Source organism: Wyeomyia smithii, chromosome 3 (genome assembly GCF_029784165.1).
Source record: "Wyeomyia smithii strain HCP4-BCI-WySm-NY-G18 chromosome 3, ASM2978416v1, whole genome shotgun sequence".
NCBI classification, from domain to species: Eukaryota; Metazoa; Arthropoda; class Insecta; order Diptera; family Culicidae; genus Wyeomyia; species Wyeomyia smithii.
In genome coordinates, this window is record NC_073696.1 from 43,020,907 (window position 1) to 43,031,468 (window position 10,562).

The 10,562-nt window shown below is 39.0% G+C and overlaps 1 protein-coding gene across 1 annotated transcript; it reads left to right on the plus strand.

Annotated features, from left to right (window-relative positions):
* Positions 1-785: 785 nt before the first annotated feature.
* LOC129728247 (uncharacterized) lies at positions 786-2,058 on the plus strand. The gene is made up of 2 exons (XM_055686669.1): positions 786-822; positions 1,148-2,058. The coding sequence occupies exons 1-2, from the start codon at positions 786-788 to the stop codon at positions 2,056-2,058; spliced, it is 948 nt and encodes a 315-aa protein (XP_055542644.1).
* The last annotated feature ends 8,504 nt before the right edge of the window (positions 2,059-10,562 follow it).

The window sequence follows — 10,562 nt, forward strand, 5'->3', positions numbered from 1 at the left end:
GTTTCATTAAGACTCTACTAGAAATTTGGGAAATCAATATTGAAATTCAGTCCGCACAAATATATATTTCGAATGTGACATACAGTCATCCTCAGTGCTTATTGAATTTCAATATTTATTTCCCAAATTTCCAGTAGAGTCTAACGGAAACCGATAATTATTTCTTTTGATTTTATAAATCACTCTGCTAAGACGCTCGAAAGAGATTTTCCAAATTTGAATAATGACACAATTAGGAACCTATAGGGTACTAGACCACCGGGTAAAAGTTGCTCACTTGGGGAATGATACAGTTAGATATTAAGTTGATGTCAATTGACCGAGTTGGTGCTGAGTGCACACGGAATGTTGAATGAAGCGGGCAATGTATTAGGTTTCACGAGAATACGAAAAATTATCATAGGCTGAGAAAATATTTTCCTCATCCAGACGGGACTCGAACTCTGAGACCAATATCGAATCACCCCCTACTATTGTGTCCTGTTCGTAACAAGAAATACACTTTCTCAGTTACAAAAATAACTCCAACAAGGCAGTGTGTGTGGTTGATCGAGTCACGTTAGTAACGGAACACAATAGTAAAGGGTGATACTGTATTGGTCTTGAGGGAGCTTACATTTCCAATAGTTAAATTAGCGAAAACACCACGCCGAAGACATTAGACATTGCGAGACAGTGCTCACGTGATGCAATGGGGACAGTAAATTGCTAAAGTAGAGTTACCGAAACGCTAGAGTGGTTAAAAAGAGACTCCACTAACACGAAAATTGCGAAAACTGTTAATAATGGGCGTGAGTGTGGTTGTGGTTGAGAAGTGGGAATGTGAGTGGGTGTGAAGGCGGAAGTGGAAGTGGACGTGAAAGTGGGAGTGGAAATGGGAATGGAAGTGGGAATGGAAATGAAAGTAGAAGTGTGAGTATAATGAGAGTGGAGGTTGGAGAGTAAGTGGGAGTGGAAATAAGAGTGGACGTAGGAGTGGAAGTGGAAATGGAATTAGGAGTGAGAGTGGAAGTGGGAGTGGAGGTGGGAGTGGAAGTGGGAGTGGAAGTCGAAGTGGGAGTGGAAGTAGGAGTGGAAGAAGGAGTGAGAGTGGAAGTGGGAGTAGAAGTGGGAGTAGAAATGTGAGTGAAAGTAGGAGTGGAAGTAGCAGTGGAAGTGGAAGTGGGAGTGGAAGTAGAAGTAAAAGTAGAAGTGGGAGTGGAAGTAGTAGTGGAAGTAGGAGTGAGAGTGGAAGTGGGAGTGAAAGTGGGAGTGGAAGTAGCAGTGGAAGTAGCAGTGGAAGTGGCAGGGGGAGTGGAAGTAGAAGTGGAAGTAGGAGTGGAAATAAGTGGAATAAGTGGAAGTAAGAGTGGAAGTGGGAGTGGAAGTAGCAGTGTAAGTGGAAGTGGGAGTGGAAGTATAAGTAAAAGTGGAAGTGGAAATGGGAGTGGAAGTAAGAGTGGACGTAGAAGTGGAAGTGGGAGTGGAAGTGGGAGTGGAAGTGGAAGTGGGAGTGGAAGTAGAAGTAAAAGTGGAAGTGGGAGTGGAATTAGAAATGGAAGTGGGAGTGGAAGTGGAAATGGGAGTGGGAGTGAAAGTGAGAGTGGAAGTGGAAGTGGACGTGGGAGTGGAAGTGAAAGTGGAAGTGGAAGTGGGAGTGGAAGTGGAAGTGGAAGTGGGAGTGGAAGTGGAAATGGGAGTGGATGTAAGAGTGGAAGTGGAAATGGGAGTGGATGTAAGAGAGAAGTGGAAGTGGGAATGGAAGTAGGAGTGGAAGTAGGAGTGAGAGTGGAAGTGGGAGTGGAAGTGGGAGTGGAAGTGGGAGTGGAAGTGGGAGTGGAAGTGGGAGTGGAAGTCGGAGTGGAAGTAGGAGTGGAAGTGGGAGTGGAAGTGGGAGTGGAAGTGGGAGTGGAAGGGGGAGTGGAAGTGGGAGTGGAAGTAGCAGTGGAAGTAGCAGTGGAAGTAGAAGTAAAAGTGGAAGTGGGAGTGGAAGTGGAAATCGGAATACGAATGGTAGTGGAAGTGGCCGTAAAAATTCATGTGGGGGTGGACAAGAGAGTAAAAGTGAGAGGGGTGTGAAAGTGGAAGTGTGAGTGAAAATTAGTTAGAATAGAAGTGAAGGTAGGAATGGGAGTGAGAGTGAAAGTGGGAGTGGAAGAGAAAGAGTGGAGATGGGAAGAAAAGTGGGAGTGGAAGTGTGAATGGGAACGGAAGTGTAAGTGGGCGTGAACGTGGGCGTGGGATGGGTGTTACAGTGCAAATGAAAGTGAGAGTTATGATTGGGATTTTAATTGAGATTGGGATTGGGAACAAAACTGGTATTAGAATTGGAATTTAGAATGGAATAAGGATTAGGAACTGGGATTGGCATTGGAATTCAGACGAAAATTAGAATTTTTTGTATCGGTTTTCCTGCGAATCGTTTTAAAACTAAAACTATTTCATGTTTAAAGGAGAAACATGTCTCTTGGAATATTCTGAGAAAGGGTATAAATAGAAGTTTGAACTTAAAGAGCATCACGAAAATTATACAATTTCAATAGCTCATAACTCAGTCAGTTTTCAACGGATTTTCTTCATTCTTGCAGCAATCGATTCGAAAATTGGCTATGCGTCCACCAAATATTAGCCAATAAGTGTATTTTCACCTTCGGAATGACCACCAAAGGCCAGGAATCGGCCTCAGACGCTATTTCGTGCTTCCGGAACTGAAATGCTGCCAAATCATCTCCAGACGTCATTTCAAATCTTTTCAGGGGGAGCCCCCGTAGTGGTTCTTGAGAATTATTTTACTTATGTTGTTTCAATCACACAACATTTATTGTACATGATACTGTGGGATATTGACAACACAGTGACACAAAATAGTCTTTAGTAATCTTAGCCAAAACGAAAAGAAAACTATCCACCCGACCTCAGCGCTCAAAACATCGAAAGGCACACATTGACGTTCAGTTTGCTCTTGAAATTTATTTGAGTCCGTTGTTTGAGAAACTGTTTCTGTGTTTCAGGCAATTTAATGAACAATCAGGGATTAATCAAAGCAGATAAAATAAATTAGTGGAGCCCTTCGCTATAGTGGACCGCTCATCAGATTACCTGATTTATTGCGAAAACTCGAGAGATATTTAGTGAGCTTTCATCGGGAAACATCTTATTCAGACTATTTGAATCAGAATCAAGAGAAACATTTACAAATTCTGATTTAATGTTAAAAGATATTGAGTTAATCTGACGAGTGGTTCACTATAAGGATAGAGTCCACTGTAGGGGATTTTCCCAAGGTACCCAAGAGGGCGAAAGATAAGCGAAAATGTCGTACAAACTTTAAAAACCCACCCACAGTGGTGTGTATGGTTGGTCGAAGAATGGAATAGAATAGGCGGTAACAATGTTATACGGTTACTGGCTTTGGAAGGGTAGAGCGACTTATTAGTTTTATTGGATAAAAACCCATGCCGGAGATAAAGAGATTTCAGGTTCGATTCCCATCTGGATGCGGTATATTTTTCCAGTCTGCTTCGATGAACTTGAATGTTGTTGAATGGTAAAAAGTTATTATAAAAATAGAAATTAATTCGAAAATATCAGGATTTTTTTTATAAATAATGAGCCATTAAGGGTACGCTGTACTTTTACAAGATCGATTCTTGCAAAATTCAACTATTTGCCTCTGATTAAAATTTTGAACTTTGCATAACATTTTCATAGAGTACCGTCTGCCGGGGTGAGATTAAGCCACGTGGGTGAGATTGAGCCAAAACGGGAAATGTTTGTATGTTAAATTACTTAAGATTTCTAGAACCTAATACCTCAAACTCGATATTTTATGAAACGTGACATATTTACTCACAACTCCAAATGGAATATAAATAATATCAGTGATTTGTTTCACTTAAATAATGTTTCAAAGTACAGGGTGTAAAACATGCGCAAATAACGTTATCCAAAAATGTCCCAGGCAAACTAACCCGATCAAGTAATCACATCAACTTGCTGCACAGTTGGTACGTTAGGATGTTGTCTCCAATGTGTTAAGGAAATATTATGCATTGAACCTGTGTTGGCTCAGAAAATAATGTTTTTCCAAACTGTACACTTTTCGAGCCCTTTTGGGGTGAGATTGTGCCAAGCTATGATGAACGGTACAGTGTGCGGAATTCACATTAACGACAAAATTATGTCAGTATACACCAAAATACTTGCATTGTTTACATAGAGTATGTTGTCTAGCTATGGTATTATTTAAAATAATGACTTTAAGCTTGAGAACAGTAAGCTAACAACTGTTAGATGGAAATTTACAATGACTGATATCACTTCTGGAATGTAACAAAATTTTGTACACCTATTCTATATAAACTGATGACTTTTAAAGAGAGTAAGGAGGGTTGTGGGTACGTTTCCAGCGGTTTTGAGATCTCCAATGAAAAATACAGTGGTCAATGACACATAATAAATGGAACGAAAAGTCTTCTCAGGCTTTATGTCCGATCGTTTTTCCTTTCTAAGCTACCTGGAGACGCCACTTTGAGTATAAAGACTGACTATAAGCCACGTTCTCATAACTGGTTACTCCAGATATCGATTTGATCCAGTACTACATTTCCATACATTTTTCCATAATTCATGTAGGAGTGGGAGAGCCTGAAGAAGCAGAGATATGAAGAACTGTTCGGATCGAGCAGTCCATCGCGATCTAGCGAGAGAACAAGACGATTTCTGACACGTTGGGAGATGATTCACTTAAGAGATTAACTTTAGATTACACTAAATTGGAAATCTTTTAGCATTAAATAAAGAAAATTACTAATGCCGTTTTTCTTTCGTTATTACATTCATATGAACCGTAGTTTCTGGTCAACCCCCTATAGCCCCTTAAGAGTTCACGTTGTTTATGGTCGTCCCTATACTCACTGTTTTATCATGTTATTCATGTGAATTATTCGTAGATACACTACTGTACATTTAACAGGTATTAAATTCAACTTTTAGTTTTTGGCACAATCTCACCCCATAGAAGGGGTGAGATTAAGCCAAAGTTCATTTCATTTTAGCAAAATCATAGTTTTTTGCAACTTAACCATATTTGCGGCAGTCGTTAACTAAACATTTAAGTGTGCATTGACGTGACTTGGATCAAACTCATTGCCTAAATGTGTGCATTATAAGCTAAGGAACAGAAACGTATCCTTTTTTGGCACAATCTCACCCCGGCAGACGGTAGCTTTTTTCTCTTTCAAGGCTGTGAAGAGGTGCTCTACCGAATGTTGTGTTGTGTTGCAACATCATTTTCGAATGGGCTCAAGCCAAATGGACACAACACTCCTTTTACAGATTTACCAATCATTTAAAAAACCAGAGTTAAAATAGAAATATTACTGAAATTTATCGTTTTTTTGTTAGGGAATTTGAATTATGTTGTCCATTGATGTGAACTTTTGTAATAAAAAAGATTTACCACTTCAGACCATCAAATTGGTTAACCCCAATCAAAGATATTCCCTAACCTATTGCAACAAATACACTGACATTGGACAGGCTGCCATAATTACACTCTTCAATTTTTTGTTAACATACATAAGATAAATTTTATGTATGTTAACAAAATCTTTTGTGGTAATAAAACCGGTTAAAGAGCTCTAAAAATGTTATTGAAATCGCCAAAAGTGTTAATAGCATTTTTAGAGCACTTTAATTGGTTTATTACCACAAAAGATCATAGCAATGGTCACAGTGGTTCAAATTTTACAAGTAAAAACTGGTTTTATAACACTTTTAAAAGAAATTATATTTTTTTTTTTCATCGGATCAACTAAAACCAATATTGAATTATTTGCCCCTGAAAATGTTTTCTTATGAATACAGTCAGTAGGTACCGATAATTTGTTATGCAGTTTGCACGTTTATTTAAGTTCTTCTTAGAAATATTTCATCATAAATTGTCGCAGTTGCAATGTTAAAATATTATAAATTTTAGATGTCAAACATATCGGCATCACTGCGGCGCGGCGAATTTTTACAGGTAGACAATAAGAAAGCACCGCAAACAAGTTGGCAGGCGGCAGGCAGATTCCAGCGTCGAGAACGCATTAGACTATAACACAGGCTGACAACATGTACTGTTGTTGTTTGGGTTTGCTGTGCTGTGAAGATGCAGCAAACACCGAGAATACCTTCATTATGCACCGAGCGAAACAACGTTCAGTCGTTCGTGTTGCAAAGGTACAAGCTCAATCGTTCCGTTTTACGCTACTGCTGCTGCTGCTGAGCTGTTAAGCAGCATAGCGCCCAATCGGTAAGAGGGGGCCTCCTCCGTTCCATAGAAACAACGTCAGCTGCTGCAAAACCCATCAAGCAGCCATGAATGAATTGGGAGAAGGATGGATAGCTGTAAATGGATGAATGGAACAGAGATAACAATCTTCCGACGTCAGACACACTACGGCAGTGACGTTGCTTTTTCTACCCCGCTGCGCAAGATAGAGCTAAGCCGGCCTAGAAGCGGCCGGTTTCGAAACTTTAAGTAATATATTTAGAGATAATTACACATAAGCAGATCGATATCACCGTACGTGGTAGCTCTAGAGGAAACCAAGTTCGGGATGCTTATCGGAACATAATTGGGTAGGCTCTGGTTGGTGAACATTCGGGACTAGAAACAATTGGCTTTTCGGTGCGGTTTTTTTTTTCTCCTGATCCGATGATTTGCTTCGTAGCATTTTAACAGGGAGATATCGATTTTATGTCATAATGTTTATCTACAAACTGCAGATTAAAAGCATTTGATACGCTGGACTTGTCTCTAGATATAAGACCGCAATTCACATCTGAAAAACTTTTACTGTCTCCTTTAGATGGAAATTATTTTCAAGTCACTGTTAAAGTGAACAGCATTAATCTAAAATATAAGAACGCAATTATTTAGTTACCTATTCCCTTGGATTTTTCATCACCATCAAAGGGTACTCGTCAATGTTTTACGTCCGAAGAACAATAAAAATTAAACATTTGAAGTTTTGAGCGAGAAAAAAAGTCAACAGGCAGCGAAAACCCGTTACCAGTTAAAAACCAGTCCATTGTTAATGACCGTAAAATTCGCTAATGAACTTGGGTTTGTCGAGATATTTATGATTCCAGAAAGGCAAGTAGCGTCGGGTACTCTTCACACATAAAACAAAAACAACAAACGGCAAGTGCAAATAAAACCCGCATTTGCAGTACCAACACCGAGGGTAAAAGCCGGACTTTTGCCCACAACAGATAATTTACAGGGGAACGTAAACAGGAGCGAGTGAGGGGCGGGAAAACGACGGAAGCGAAAAATCATACCAAAAACCAAAGAAACAGAACTAAAAACCTCGAAATAAAAATAATGAAAAAAATCTCAGCACCCAACAAGAAGCGGGCGTAGGTTGAAACCCGTTTCATCGGTTTTCTTTGCTGGGTTGTTTTTTTTTTCACCGATCGTGTTCTCCAATCCCACACATAAAAAAAGCATTAGGGAGGCTCGCAACCGGCATCCGAGGTGGCAAGTGTGTAGAGACCAAAGAGAGATGGAGAGAGAGAGAATCTAATAAAATAAGTACGATTTCCGGTCAATTTATTTCAATACGGCAGCAGAAGCAGCAGAAATACCAACAGCAACGCAGTTGTGATTTTCTACAGCTTGCGCTTCTTCGTGCTTTTTCATCTTGCCGTCGCACTTGGGAATCATTATCCAACCGGGCTCGGGAAGCTTCCGCAGGATAGATTGTCGGAGTTTTGAACGTTCGGAGAATGAATGAATGAATGAATGAGACAAAAAGTGTGCAGTGAAGGTAGTTGGAAATAATTTCACACCGTGCATTCTAAGCTGTCATGTCCCATAGCATATCGCTCTGGAGTCTCGAGCAACATACAACAAAAGTTAGGAAAATACGGAGGCCGCAAGACATGCCATTGTTTCACGCCAAAACAGCTCAAATGCTTCAATAATCTTAGCGCCTTCAAGTTTAATACAAGATTTAGTACGAGCTAGATTGAAAATATAATCACAACGATTTTGGCAACTCATTCTGATAGTTTTTTTGTGGGTCTCCGTAGTACTCGCCCCGCGATTATCCTGTACACTAAATTTAATTGATTGAAGATTGTGCCCTAGAGCTCAAACTAAAAAAAAAAAGAAAAATTGAAACTTTTTAACCATTCCTGTGAATTTTGGTGCTCCTAACAAAGAAAACTTTTTCAGAGACTTAAATGAGTTGTTCCGTAAGCAAACGTAGAAGCGACGAATGCGGCTTTCTGATACACTTCTGCAGTCACCACGACCACCAAAATTTACAGGAATTGTTCAATAACTTCTAAAGCTTCAAAAAAACAATCAAGTAGATTTTTGAGTACGACGTATTTTCAAAAGTTTTTCATTGGCTAAGTTTTTGACCTGACATAGATATGGCGTTGCCAACCAGAAATCTTTGAGGCTGCCTGATCATTGTTTCCTGATCTGAAAAAAAATCATCTCACGCGAAGCAATGGCTTGATAAGTACCTTGGGCTACATTCAGCCACAAAAGTTCGTTCAATTTCATCGTGACAGCACATCTACAACCGAAAACTATAAAAAAAGGTCGTATTCCGCCTCACTTCCCCTCGTCCTTGTGTCCATTCGGCCTTGCGTCCATTCGGCCTTGCGTCCATTCGGCCTAGCGTCCATTCGGCCTCGCGTCCATACGCCTCGTGTCCGCATGTCTGCCATCCATCCCTCTATGCCTTGTGTCCGTATGCCTTGCGTCTGTATGCTTAACGGGGTGTCATCATTTACGAATGCTCCCTAAATGTAAATTATTTTAATTTGTGGAAATTTGATACAATATTTAACATTAAATATTAAGACTTTAGTCTTTTTCATCGAAAAATATCAAAAATTTCGAAGTCATTATCATTAATTTGCACAGGGCCAGTTTGCTTCGGGAATATTGTTTCAGACATTATAACATAAGTTTATATGTTTATCTTTATTTTTTGTTTTTATGTGAACGTATGAGCAGTCCGGAAATGTTCAAAAAAATTAGAAAAAATAATTTTTTTGGTAAAGACTCTAGTTTTCTCTAGAATACAATTTTTTAAATCAATAAGCGAGAATCCGCTGGAAATCTTGCGTAAAATAAATATTTGATCAAATTGCGCTAAAACAGAGATTTTTTGTAGAAAGTTTCTATTTTTCAACATCGATTATAAACTTTTCGCAAAAATTCACGATGAATTTTATACCAATCAAAATTATCGGAAAGAACATTTTTAAACACGACTATATTTTTGCTGAATTCTCGTTACTTTGATGCTTGAACGTTAAGGCATCGAAAAAAACACTTTTAGCTATTTTCCACTACCATGGTGAAACTTGCGGATTTTTTGGTCAGAATGGATCGCTTTCGACCCATCATATTGAAGGGTGATTTTCATAGTAATGACATCACATAGTTCATGTGATTTTGTTGCTTTTTTCAACGCTATTTCGAACAATCAAAAACATGATAATGAAGAACCTGTGGAGTTTAACGAAGAACTCTATTTGAATGAAAAGAGTTTCACATTTTTTCAGCTTTTTATGGGTTTCAACGACCCTCTAACGTAAGATCTATCGAATTTTCCCAAAGTCGGTCTACGGTTAATCAAAATGAACTTATCGGAAAACTATCATCTTTTTTCCAAAACTGAACGTCTTTGGGAATAGTATTCCTTGTATTTTTTTTGGGATTTACACTTGTTTTACTTTCTCTGCTTGGTATATTATTTTTTGGTTGTTCAGTTGTTTATTTACTTGATTTCTTATCATTTTTATTTCTATTTTTGACATCATGTCAACCCTGACGCAATCATTTTTTTTACGTTGAATTAACAAAAAACCGAAAATGAGAGTTCAAAGCACACATTATGCGCAATATTTTGCAAGTGATAATTAGTGTCACGCCGATACACGCCGCCGCCGCCGCCGATATAAGCCAACGGTGTCACGCCGGCGCGCCGATCGCCGCCGAGGTAAAATGTTTTCTACGCCGCCCCCGCCGATGTAATGGTCGGCACACAGGTCTAAAAAAGACTGACTTGCACTTGTGTCGTAAAGAGAGGAATTCTAGACAATTAAGACAATTGAACGTTGTTTGAATGAAACATATGTTCCGAAAGTAGCTTTTGCAGTAAGGTATGTATGTTCATCATTCGAAGCAATTTATATACGCCATCAGCGGCTTACACTTTTTGGAAAAGTATTTTTTGTCGCTTCTCTACAAAATTAGCGAATTAGCGATTAGCGTTCCCGAAGCCTAAATTTTAGCGACGCTAATAGTACGCCAACCAGCTGAAAAATTAGCGAAATCGCTTAATTGCTAACTGAATATTAGCGTCTATAATTAGCGATTAACGAATTAGCGGAATGGTGCCCACCACTGGTAGCTTGTAATATGTGTTGCTTGCTTGTAGTGCTTAAAGAAATAATAAGAGAAATAGATTCAATCGAAAAATCCGTAATGACGAAAAAGTAAACAAAACTGTCACTGACTTGGCACACCAATGGTACTTTTTAGCGTCTAAAAATTAATCAAT

Excerpts from the sequence above, each read along its gene's own strand:
- LOC129728247 (XM_055686669.1), top strand. The coding sequence starts at position 786 with ATGGGCGTGAGTGTGGTTGTGGTTGAGAAGTGGGAAT. Across the intron at positions 823-1,147 it reads TGTGGTTGAGAAGTGGGAAT|CAGTGGAAGTGGAAGTGGGA; the intron begins GTGAGTGGGTGT and ends GAGTGGAAGTAG.